Source organism: Falco peregrinus, chromosome 1 (genome assembly GCF_023634155.1).
Source record: "Falco peregrinus isolate bFalPer1 chromosome 1, bFalPer1.pri, whole genome shotgun sequence".
NCBI lineage: Eukaryota > Metazoa > Chordata > Aves > Falconiformes > Falconidae > Falco > Falco peregrinus.
The window spans coordinates 81342085-81355558 of record NC_073721.1 but is presented as its reverse complement, the minus strand read 5'-3'; the positions used below and the strand labels follow the sequence as shown (position 1 = coordinate 81355558).

The 13474-nt window shown below is 41.7% G+C and overlaps 1 protein-coding gene across 3 annotated transcripts in view; it reads right to left on the bottom strand.

Moving 5' to 3' along the window:
* Positions 1-5736: 5736 nt before the first annotated feature.
* PLA2G4F (phospholipase A2 group IVF) overlaps positions 5737-13474 on the bottom strand; it is a 28997-nt gene continuing 21259 nt past the window's right edge. Inside the window, exons 15-20 of one of the 3 annotated variants that reach the window (XM_005243769.4) lie at positions 11827-11964; positions 11233-11340; positions 10174-10368; positions 9682-9848; positions 8865-9051; positions 5737-7610 (exon numbers count right to left, since the gene is read on the bottom strand). In XM_005243769.4, the coding sequence (XP_005243826.1) occupies positions 7381-7610; positions 8865-9051; positions 9682-9848; positions 10174-10368; positions 11233-11340; positions 11827-11964 (1025 nt within the window). In that variant the 3' untranslated portion in view covers positions 5737-7380. Of the gene's footprint in view, positions 7611-8864; positions 9052-9681; positions 9859-10173; positions 10369-11232; positions 11341-11826; positions 11965-13474 lie in introns of those variants that run through there. The other 2 variants (XM_055795692.1, XM_055795698.1) reach the window with 2 other exon arrangements.

Below are 13474 nucleotides of genomic sequence, written 5' to 3'. Positions count from 1 at the left end.
CCTTGAAAATTTGGAGGAATCACCTTGTGTGTCCTAACCTGATGCTGCACAGCCATCAGCATCATGGACAAAACCCACAGAGCTGGCACTCCTTTCAACCCATCTTCCACCATGACAATCCATCAACCACAAGGCCCTAATGCAGTTATGCAGATTTACTGTAAATATGCTTTTAAAATGTGAATGACTAAAATACCTACTTCTGGGCTTGTATAGTTTCCTTTAACTGCAATTTGTTAACAACATGAATGAAAAATTTAATAAGCAAGACACATGGCTTTTTTTTCTACTCATATTTTTCTAACCTGTACCAGAGGTGCCCCAGACACCTCTGCACATTTATGAACAGCTATCTATGACCCAAACACAAAAATGTTTCAACAGCCCATCTTCTGGCATTTTTCTTTTGTGTATAATGGCTTGATGTAAAGAGAAAAGCTGCACTAAAGGATCACATTATTCACAAGCCATGTGGGCTCTGAAGCATGTGTATGCAACTGCCTCCTCACGCAGAATCCTGGGGTTAGTGCGCACCCTCTGCGTTAGCAGTGCTGTAAGACGTACAAGGAGGAGGATGTAAGATTGTGCCAATGCCAATGTTGCTGGTAGGGCACTGCAGGGCTAAGGGCTCCAGTGGCTCCCCAGGGCCTGGCAGCCACAGCTTGTGCCACTGCACCAACAGGGAGAAGAGCCATATTATAATTGGCTGTTCCTTCGTGCCAAGAACAAAAGTACAGAAGACATCCCTGTGACAGGTATGCCATGCAGAACAGTTTTCACTGGGACAAAATTTAATCCCCCATCTTAATTTTCTCCTTGCACAATCCAACTGAGCAGCAGTAGCTCAGGGCTAGTGCAGACCAGGTGCTCCTCATCACCGCCACCACTCCACAGAAACACCTGTCTCAGTGCTCCTCACCTACTAACAAACCCTTCATGCTGTATGAGATATCCAATAAGGAGAGGAGTGACAAGTATCATGCTCATCTGTATCTTGATTTTTTGCAAATTATTTTGACATCTGCACAAGTATTTGCATAGAAGGAAGAAGAAGAAAATGAAGATTGCCTATACTGTTTCTCAGCAGGGTAATTTTACTTCCAGTGGTCCTGTATTGCTGGCACTGAATGTCTCCAGGACTAAACTCAGCCAACTCTCCCTACCACCCACCTAGTACAAATAACCTCTTCTTGCTCTTGAAACTCAACAGTAATTACAACTTCCACACTCCACAGCCAATGTGTTTTTTGTCAGAAGATGCTTACACAGGGTCCTGATGCAATCAATTATTCTCTTATCCATACAAAAGCAGAAACACAAGAGCACTCAAAGTCTAAGTAGTACATGCCAGCTTCCACATCATGCCTTCTAACACTGAGCATCTACAGATTCCTCTGCATCTCCAGAATTGTGAAGAAGGTATTTCCATCCACATCCATAAAAAAACACCAAGTTTTTTACTTCTATTACTTTCTTCAACACAGAAAGTACATTTCCTGGGCTATATGTGTGAGCAAGGCAGAGTGTGATAGCCAGCAAGGCATCAGGTATGAAGAATAATCATATTTTGGGTTGTTTTGCATTTTACTGAATATTCCTTATATTAAAAGGATGCAGAGAATTTTATTCTCGATTTACTTTGGCATTCCAGTGGGAGCACTTGTGCTCAGAAGTACAGTTCATCTTTTCACATTCTTGACAGCTATTTCAAAATCAGCTGATCTGCACCACTGCGGTAGTCCAGCAGAGGCTACAGTTGAGCTAGAACAGCTGTGTGCTGGGCAAAGCTCGGTTCTTTACCAAAACCCCAGAATTGTGCAGGCTCATAACGTTTTCAGAGATGCCTCTACTATTTAACTTGTAAATATCTCTTCTTTCAACTTGCAAGATCTTTACATGCTATGACAGGAGATAAAATTTATATAATCCCTATTAGGTTTTATAGGTAGAAAAACATTTTCACATGCAATTTCTCAAAACATTTTTTTTCTAAGACATAAATCCTCACATGCCATTTAGCATATTTAAATTTTACTCCAGCAAGGCTCCTGTGAAGAACTGTAAAGTGCAGGAGCTCAATCTTTAAGTAGTTAAGTGAAAGGCTATACCACTGGCTGGATTTTTTTTCCCCAGCAGTTACACTTTTTTGCCCATAGCACAAGAATGCTCTCTCCACACCACCTCTGAAAAGATAATTTATAGGCAAGTGATGCTTAAACAGCAATAGTACAAGCACAAGACAAGACTCCGCAATGGCTGTCACAAGCAGGTCCAAGTCCACAATTGCTTGTATCTCCATATTTCTATAGCTCTAACAATATCACTGATGAAAAAAAATTCTAAGGCTAAGATAATTCTTGGTATTTTGTATGTTTAAAAATGTAACGAGTATCAATATAACATTTTTTGCTTATCCTTTAATTTTAATCACTTAAACACTGTTACGTGAAGCCTCTATTGTTGATCTTTAATAACAGTTAATTCTTGAACAAACAGGAGTTAATTTAACAAATAACCTGGGGTTTCTGTTCTCAAGCATTATGGGTACTATAACGTACCCATTCATTATCCTTTTGATATTTCTATATAGATGTGGAAATAAATTTCACAGAAGAGAGATTAAAATTAGGTCATTTGACCCACACTTAAGAACTCAACAAGCCAACTCAAAATAATGCGCAAAATCCATGAGCTTTTTTGATGGTTTTAAAATCAAACCATTTTAAAGTAGTCAATTAACAATTAGAAGACTCTGTCACCTACTGCTTTGCTCTAACAGGAGTTTCTCTAGGCTCCCTTTTTACAAAGTGGAAAGATTTTCCTACTACAATAAATACTTTTGCATGTAGATGCATGGATTAAATCTGGCCCATCAGCGCTGTGTTGGAGGAAGAGGAATAAAAAACCCTAACAACAGATCTTTACTCTCCCCTAATCCTAGTAGGCCCTAACCCTAACTTTACTGTAACCCTAGACTTAACAGGCCCTAATACTAACCTAATATTAGCATGCCTTAACACAAATGCTAATGCGCCCTAACAGACCTAACCCTAATGGCCATAAAACTTACACTAATGGCTTTCACCTTTACCATAAGCCTAAATGTCACCCTAACACTAAACCTTATAGGCCCTAACCCTAAACCTAACCTTAATCCTAAAAATAAACCAAAATCACTAGGGCCCTATCCCTAACCCACACTTCTAACTCCCACCTGAACCCTAACCATACTCCTTCAACCTTGCCAGAACCCAAATTCAAAAAAGAAAATCTCCCATCTTCCTACACAGAAGATACAAGTACTGTGTTGCTGGCACTAACCTTCCCTTGCCAGCCTATTTACAATCCCATCTACATGGGGGATCTGTGCTTGTTCTGACACCTAATGATTTCCATCATCTACTACCTCCCTTTTGGCAGGTCTAATAATTAACAGAGAAAACTTCCAGGTAAGGCTCCCCCACAGGACCAGCAAGGGCTAGTGTTACCGGCACTCACCTTTTCTCGGCAGTTTACAGCTTCATCCAAACAGGGTCTCTTGTCTTTGCTCTGAACACCTCATAGCCCAGCAAGAAAACAGCCAGGACAGGTAGGGCTCCCACACAGAAGTGGCCAGGACTGAAAGCTGTTGCCAGGCCTCAGCTGCCCTCTGCAGCTCATCCACAGCACCAACAGCAGTGCTACTCGGTGCTTGTTCTGACACCTGATGATCTCCCTCATCCTTCTTCACTCCAGCTAGAGCCCAGATCCAAAAGGCGAAAACCTCCAGCAAGGGCTCCCAGGCACATGGGCTAGGACTGAAAGATCTTGCTGGAATTTACTTACCGACAGCAGCCCCATAATATCGCCAGCACCACTGGTACTCTTATCTTTACTGTAGAAACTAATCATCACCTTTGCCATAGACTACAAGAAAAGGGACGGCCATCAGCTAGGGCTCCCAGATAGAAGTGGCCAGGAGTGAGAACTGTTGCTGGTCCTCACTCACTCCCCTCACGGTCCCACCAACTGAGGGGATCTGCACTTGTTCTGACACCTCATGGTTTCTGTCGTCTACTGCCTGTCTCTAGCCAGACCTAATAAACAATGCAGAAAGCTTCCAGGCAAGGCTCCTACGGTGAACTGGCAGGGGGTAACAGCTGTTTCAGGCTCCCACCTTCCCTTGGAAGCCCCTCCACAGCCCCACCAACGGTGCCCTGCCCCTGCGCTAACACCTGACCCTCCCTTGCCAAAGGCCAGGAACCTAAGGCAGAGCCACTGCCCAGGGCTCCCCCTCGGCGTGGGCTAGGGCTGGAAGCCGTTCGTACACCTGGTTCTCTTTGCAGTCCCCTCACAGCGCCACCAAACGGGTCCCCCACGCCCAGTGCTTCCCTCCACGGTGCACCTTTTCCCCCACACGTTCACACCTTCGGGTGTCTCCCGGCAGTGCCTGGAGCTTCCCTCGCTGCGACGGCTGCGAGGCCATGGGGGCCGCGTTTCGCGGCGAGCCCCGACCCGCCGCAGCCCCCCTGCCCGCGCTGACTGACCCCCCGCCCCCGCCGGGCTCCGGCCAATCACACGGCCCAGTCCGCCCCTCCCCGCCAATCGGTGCCCGCCTCCCTTCCCGCCGCCGCTGCGCCCACGCGCTGGCGAGGGGGTTACGGCTGCAGCGGCCGGGCCGGGCGGCGCTGCCGGTGGGACCGAAGGAGCCGCCGAGGGGAGGCGGAGGCCGCCGACGCCTCTCGGTCCGGGGCATTCCTGCAGGGGCTCATCAGCTGACAGGAGTTAGTTTCAGACCTGGTCTGTAGCCAGGGCGAGTGGAATGCTGACGAGCAGCGTAGGGTGGCAGAGCACGAGCAAAGCTGCTGTGGTGCTGGCTTGTGAAGAATGCGGTAACAGGAGCTTGGAGCCACCAGCGCTTTCAGGCTCCTTTCCCCATTGGCACTCCTTTGTGAGAGAGCTTTAATCCTGGGCTCTGCAAAAAACCCCAAACCAACCAAAAAAAATCTCAAAACAAAACAGTCCCACAGTTACCCGCTTCCCATTTCTCCTGAATGCTCCTTTGACTTGGGATGCCAGGCTGATTTCAACTTAATAACTAGAATAGAATTTACATGCCAGGGACAAAAAACACATTCCTTCTAAAAGACAGAAGCTTTTTAGCAAGACCGAAGAACATACGCTGCACAGTGAGTGCACAGACTTGTGGACAGCGCTCCTGCCATAGCTTTAAGTGAGGGGGCTACTTACACACCAGTTTACGAAATTAAAATTCACTATTAGGGCCCCATACCTTGTTCCAACAAAGAAGCCCTGTCACTGTGAAAGAACTTACGGAGAAACTGTGCCTTAAAAGATTCCATTGTATATGCCTAGTAAATTTGAATAGATAGAGTTCTTGGAGAAAAATGTTCCATCTTCCCATCCATCTGCTGACATCTAAATACCTATATCTCCACAGTGCCCAAACACTTCCCATTAAGAAAGGACCTCAAAACCAAGAAAGTAAATCAAACCAGGCAGTTCAACTCAGTTTCATACCAGAAAAAAAAAAAAGGAACAACTCAGGAGAAACAGAAGAAACGACCATCCTGCCACAAACAAGCATTCAAAGGCATGGCAGCAGGCTGAAACGCAGGCAAGACAAGAATAGTTGCGAATCTTATGTGGAAAAAACACAAAGGTCGCTCAGTGAATATGAGATATCCAAATCCTACATAGCAGGTAGCTGCGTGGCAACAATTACACAGAAGAATGTTAACATTAAGTTGCTGTTTCTCTTATTTCAGCTTAAGTAGACACATACAAAGAACTTTAAGAATACATCTTTCCAGATACCAGGTAAGTCTAATCACCCAGATGAAGTCACTGTTCAAAATACATCTAAAAAATTCAGTTATGAGCCATGCTTCCTCAAAGAGGAGTCTCACAATGAAGAGATTACTTCCCACTGCTGTGGATACCAGTCCGAGATAGACTTGTCATTTTTCTCACTGTCAGGTATCCTGATGTAATAAACGAAACTAAGCAATATAGTATTACATTGACTTTTTTGCTTACTTTTTATTAGAATAAGGAAAAATATATTAAGTGTTTATATGAAAAATCATGAAAAGCACATTAACAAAACTAGTATTTATAAAGAGAAACATATTAAAAAAATATCAAGAATCATACCTGTTTATAAGCCTTTACATAATTTCAGAAAAGACAAATTTCCTGTCTCCAGTTTTCGAGTACAGAATCAATACATTCAGTTCAATGTAAAAGCCAGAAAGGTACATGGTGTTTGTTTGCCGCCATTTTCTATTAGATATTTTCCAAGTGCATAATTCAGTACTTCTCCCTGAGCTTTCTGCAAAGTGAGGTGAATTCCATCCCACACCGTAGCAGCATTTGACATTTTATTCATTCACATTCATAAGGTGTGCCTACTTTGAATATTGATGTTTCTAAAATATATAGATACACAGAAATAACTTGAACAAAGGTCTGGCTGAATTGCAAGCCCAAGTGTAAGGTAAAAATATCTAATTCAGATTCTTCAAAGGAGCCTTCCTTCCTCTTACAGAGAAAGCAAAAGATTGAACTTACAGCATTTTGACTGTTTCATCAGTTTGTGATGATCAAACTGTAGGAAGCAGCAACACAATCCCATGATATGTCTTTAATTGTTACATATAAAAAAAGGGAACTATTATTTCCTCAAAACCAAACAGTTACCTAAGTAAGGTACTCTACATTGAACTTCTGGGAGACTAAAAGCCATTATAATCCTTCCGAAGAGTAGGATGGGAATATCACAGAGATCCTTGAAACCACGAATGGCAAAAATGGAAAGCAGATAATGACTGTTCAGTCTTGAAAGTACATGGGCATCAGGCAGTAGCAAGTTGAAAGCAAAAAGGACACATTCCCTCTCTCAGCGCATAGGTACAATCTGTGGAATTCCTTGACAGACGATGTAAATTGTAGTTCATGGAGGGAGGTTCATAAAGCAAGAGAGATAAAGGTATAGAAGAAATTAGTGTTTCCTCAAACATTGCTGCACCTTTGACAAAAAGAGATGCCTCACTCAGTGGAATCTCAAAGATTATTCTCCTGATGCTTGAACTGTTTGAAAAGGTGGTCCTAGTCATCTGGTATCAGCCACTATCAGATGAGATACCATGCTAGATAATTCTCTACTCTTCCCCACAAAACAAAGCAACATCCATGTTGTACTGTACATCCCTTAAGTTTTCATAAGAACATCTGTTATCCAGAATGAATTTTCAGTGTCACTAGTGCCACTCACTTCCCAAAAGGGCAGCTTCCAGCTATGAGTTTTCAATATTGTGTCTCGCACCACATGAGTTTTGTACGCTGCAGCCTGTCTGTATCCTCAGCTATGGAAGCTGCTCATGTGTTGGATGTATTGATGACTTTCTTCAACTTTCTCCTTTGCAGAGCCAAGTTTAGGGTTTTGAAGAGAGTGTCCTTGCTGTTCAGAACGTTGTAGCGATTCACTTCCACTAACCTGTTGAAATCATACGGCTCAAAGGTGAAATTTAGTGTACGGTAAGGAGAATCTTTTGACTCAATGACAAAGTCACCAAAGGATTTCTCTTCTTCTGACTCACGTTTAACTCCTGCAGCAAGGAAGGGGGGTGGGGGAGGAAAACACAACCCAAATCACCACCAAAAAAACCCAGCTGTGGGACACTCATTTTAGTTAGGATTCTGCAAGGAGTCTATCACAGATAACTCTGTTGTACCCAAACTTTTTCCCCAAAGCTCCTCCTCATAGATTTCAGCTCCTTCGGGATCCAAAATGTTTGGAAGCTGAAGGTAAAGTATTGTTATCCTTCCACTAGATTGATAAATAGTTCAGTGCATCCACGATTATCATACTCAAAATGGGAAATACAAAGCTCAATCCTTCCTGAAAGTGCTGTTCTGTACTAAAAGAAAAGACACTAGCACCCTGCTTTCAACTGACCTTAGGAGGTTGGCAAGTACTCTTCAAAATACAGTAACCTGTGTTTTTAGCACCCTGCCACTTACATTTAAATACCGATCTTGAAAGACAAACGTTAAATTTGCTAAAAACACTTCTGCTTGTTGCTATTACAGAAATAGTAGTCTTGAAGCATATTGAAGCCCAGCACTTTGAAACTCTTCATTGTTGATGTGGAAAAGCAGCCAGGGCCTGCCAATATTTATAGTATTAACACAGGCAGCATCAACAGAGTCCCTTACACCTTCTTGTCTGCGTCAGTTCTGCACATTCCTTCCTACGTATTCCAAAGGACACTGAATTTTGTCTATCCCTTCCTAAATATACAGCTCTCTTTCATCCCAGTGCTCTTGCTTGATAGACTGAGCTGGGCCTTGTAGTTGGTATTTATCACATTAAATGAAGCAAGGATCATTTATCACTTGACCTTACCCTACAAGGGCACAGGTCACTTAGCACTGAGTTACATGATCTGACATACAGATTGGTCCCCAACACTTTGTTGATTAATGGTTTATTCATATCCAATAAATAAAATGAACTTACAATTTAATCTGATTTATAGTGCCTTCCTATATATTCAGAGTAACTACAAGTAACAAAATCAGGTATCAGGGCAGAAATGTTCAGAAAGAAGCAAAAATGCTGCCTAATTTTGATTCTTCCAGCCTTCAGATTTTATTTTTTTTAAATTGTCAGCTGCTTCTTCATCTCCCTCTTCCAAAAAGCTAGTGGAAGCTGATTCTTCTTAAAGTGATGTAATAATTTATTAACAACATGGTAACACTAAGAAGAATGAAAGGAGGGATATTGAGCCCACTGAAATTTACCTATCAACACACCCGAAGGATTGTTAAAATAGCTCTTTAAGACACAGCTCCCTTACCTGGAGCTTTGTATTTCTGGAAGGTGTCATTCACCAGTGGGAAATGGAGCACAATTGGAGCCTTTGGATTATCATCATCTACAAACATGTAACACTCTTTTGGCTTCTTTTCATCTTCCTCACTCAATTTGATTCTTGGAAAAGGAATTTCCCGCTCCTCACAGTATTTCTGAGTCAGTTCTAAAACCTGTTGTCAAAGAACAAAAATAATTTTGGTAGAATACCAGAAACATGTATAAGATCATCTAACTACAATACACAAAGGGAGAGAGACTTTCACCAAAAAAGTGACAGAAATCCAACTTCAAATTGGCAGAAACAGTTTTTCTGGCTAGTGATACAGAAGAACGAAGAGCAGAACTGAGAACTGCTACCAAACATTAACAGTTTGCAGCTGAAACTTTGTTTGTTTTATTGCTCTAAATATATTCACCTTTACTTTTCCACACTTAAAAATAAACACTCGTGTATACAGGAAATGATTTGTTTGCATGAAGAAAATCACCAATAGCCACTTTCCCATTAGAACCACATATCTAAGTAACATGGATCATACAAGCTACACAAACACTCTTATTTTAGGTAACAATCTATTTAGGCCTCTGAAAAGTTTGGAATCTTATTATATTTGTCACTTACTGTCTCCTCATGATATTCACAGTAAAAAGCATAGCACAATAATATTTGAAAGAGGAAAGGATTTGTTTTAATGCATTCTTTCATTAGTGTATGTATTCAACATCAACCGACCTGCTGCCACTGTGAATATGATTCTATGCTTTATCTTCATGTAATAATGCTCAGCTACATCTCTCACCTCAAACGGAGCTTCCCAAGAAAAATTGAATGACAAGATAACATCCACATCCCTCTCTGGCTGAAGTACCAAAGGAAAGGGAGAGTTGATAGAAAAGCCACCATCCACTAAATACAAGTTCTCTTCCATGGGGGTCAGCTGGTTGGGAAATGCATCCAGATGAGTGCCTGGAAGAGACTCCAAGTAACACAAGTAACTATAATGATTCGTTACACACCTCTCGGTACATGCAATAAACAAAGCTTATGCTGGGGCTATGAGAAGAAAAAAGGACATTCCAACGTGCACGTTCATCTGAAACTGACCTGTAAAGTCTGATGATAAGCTTATATGACAGAACATACATAGTGGTTCACAATTTTTGCTATCGTATGAGGGGGGGTAAATTCCCTGACTTCAGCAGAACCAAGTCAAGCTCACTTATGTTCTGTAACGACCGTTACAAATATTAACATACTATTTTATATCCCAGATACAGACAGATTCATTTACCTCTCCAAGCCACAAATTTCTTGATATTAACATAATCTTTATGAAGATACAATCCCTGCATGAAGTTGAAGGTTTCTCCACATGTGACCCGGGACTTGAAGAAATCCTGAAAAATTTGTAACAAGGGGCCCCCAGGTATAACCAAGCGAGTCTTCAGTCGTGTTGGATCTCGGAAATGGAATCTTCGGCAGTCATCTGCAGAAGCCACAGAACACATAGCAAGTGCTTGTCCAGCTCCAACATTTTGATCAGACTTTTTTTCTACAATTTTTAACCAGCTGTTCTAAGGCTGAATTTTTCCTTTAATTAAAAAAAGAGTATTGTCATGAAATTTAAATCAGCCGCATATTCTATAGTTGGATAATTTACCTGCCCTGTTTAAAGGGAATAGCATTATTCATAAATCATTGTCCACATTGATTTCAAACCCAAAGAAACTCTTGTTACCAAACAATGACTGCTTCTGTTTCATAAGACAAGACATCCACACACAGCAGCATTTATAGTTACAACAATAAAAATGTGGGCAGAAAAAACCAGGGCTGTGAAAGCAGAGAATTAAAAAAAAATATCTCCTCCCACTACTTACTGTAAGGCTATAATTATACACCTGAGCAACTTTAATACACCTCCTTTTCACTGCTAGGGAGGCATTGCACAAATGGAGAACAAAGCATAAACATACAACTAGCTTATCCAAGAATAGAAAAATCGGGCCAAAGAGGGAACTGAAAACCTATTTTTCACCTCCTGCTTAGCAGTACAGCTTCTGTTCTTCCTCTTGTCACAATTAAGACCCCTGCAATGCAGTATGTGTTTAAGACAGCTCCTAGAACTAGCTGATTTATAGTAAAGTCAGACATAAAATTTTAGAAAAGGAGGAAGAGAAAGTGTACTGATAAACGGTATGAAAGATCCGTCCAAATCCATCTTTTATGCTAATCTTGAAAACTATACACAGCACACTAAATCATATTATTTGTATGATTTGTATTCCAAAATCAGGAATCTTTCAAAAAAGTTGTACTAGTTTAATGTATGTTTAACGTATGTTCTTACCTACAACTCTGATAACATCTTTGAAAGAATCTAGAAAGCCCAGTCCTATACCAATCACCTTCAGGCAGATATCATCCAAGCTTGCAGCAAAGGCACTGCCCCAAATTCCTGCAGGAGAAATTTGGAAGAATTTAATATTCAAAAGGCTTTCCACAGTCTAACCAGAGGGCCTACAATTCAGCTGCCATTTGTCATGGGGAAAGGTGTCACATGACCCCTACTATTCTAAAAGATGATGACTGAGTTTAAACCTTTGATTTAATCACATGACAAATTCTGATATAATAACATTATGCAAAAATTTCTCCCAACAGAAAATCTCTTCTATCAGCAAGGGAAAGATAGCAAGAGATTGGGAAGATCTAGAGCCAAAGATTTTGACAGGCTGCTCATACTACAGTTGTCTTGCAACTCAGAATATTAGACTGTAATACTATGAATGTACACCTAAACCTTTGGAGAAAGATTTGACATTTTTCCCTTCTTCAAATTCTTTAGGAAGACACAAAAATGCATGGGTTTAAGTTGATGAATCCCAAAAGCAGCATAGCTCCCTTCCACCTGCCCATTTCATTCATTACTGTAAGATCATACCTTGTAGAAAACAAATCCTAGGCTCTGGACGTTTCCGGATGAGCCGTCCCATGAAGAACTCACTGTCAAAGTCCTCTGTTTGGACAAAAGCTCCATATTTGCGAAATCCAACTTCATAGGGAGTGAACTCGCACCATTCTAAGAACAAGCCAAGAGGATATTTACTCATCCCAGAGTAAACACTTGGTGAAAATGCTCACTTGACTTCTGTTCACACAAGGGAGACAGAACAGTCTCCCTCCACTGTTCACCATGACTATGGATTTCCCTGTCACTCCTCAGTAAATCATCTTACACATGATTAATATAAAAACTTGTACAAGCTTTCATTGACTAAATACAACATCCTTCCTTCCTGGCCTTTTTTTTTTAATTTTTTTTTTGGGGGGTGGGGGGCCATGGGGAGGGCAGGGAATTCATCTTGCTCCATCTTGACTGTTTTTCTGCAGAAATAGCCTGCCTACATTACTTCCACTTTAAACCATTCTGGTGGCTCCCTTTTCCATCACAAATGGAGCCTACTTCACTTTTCTCAGCTTTCTTCACACTACTTACCATCTCATAAACTGTTATCATACTGACTTGAAAATTCAATTGACCCATTGTGTCAGACTTCACTGACTGCTTATCAAAGAGTTCTCTCATGCTTGAAAGCTTTCCACAAATATTTACAGATCAAATTCACTGGCATACACACACTCTCCTCCAGAACAAGGAAGTCTCATAGTGGTACACAGATGGAGAAAAGAATTCACGTTCCTGTCCCACTGTATCTATCCTCGCTTGTTGCACCATATTTAAAGTTTCAAGTGACCTGGAGTAGGACTGGCCTTCATCTTTTACTGTAATTGTATAACCAGCAGAACCCAGGCTGCTAAATACCACAATTTTCATGATGCATGCTACAATACTGCGTTGAGTTTTGGGCCCCTCACTGCAAGAGGGATGTAGAGGTGCTGGAGCGTGTCCAGAGAAGGGTAAGGGAACTGGTGGAAGGGTCTGTGGCACAAGTCTTATGACGAGTGGCTGAGGGATCTGGAGTTGTTAGTCTGGAGAAGACTCAAGGGGGACCTTACTGCCCTCTACAGTTACCTGAAAGGAGGCTGTAGGCAGGTGGGGGCAGGTCTCTTCTCCCAAATAACAAATGACAGGACAAGAGGAAATGGCCTCACGTTGCACCAGGGGAGGTTTAGATTGGATATTAGGAAAACATTTCTTCACTGAAAGGGTGGCCAAGCATTGGAACAGGCTGCCCAGGGAGGTGGTGGAATCACCATCCCTGGAAGTGTTTACAAAATGCGTAGATGCAGTGCTTAGCAACATGATTTAGCGATGGACTTGGTAGTCCTGGGTTAATGGTTGGACTTGATGATGGCAAAGGTCTTTTCCAGCCTAAATGGTTAAACGATTCTAAGGTTACCAATCCATCATTTTACATGAATCCTATACAAATTGATTATCTGAGACTATAAAAGTCAGTCAGTCACCTAATAACCAAGGACTTCAATTCTCCTATTCGGATACAGACTCATGTACTGTAAGAATCTTCCCTCTCAGCTCCTGAAAATTTCAGGCACTTCCTAGCAAAACATGGGCAGTGGCCAGCAGAGTTGAATCTGTTTTCTCCATTATAGCCATGAAGACATTT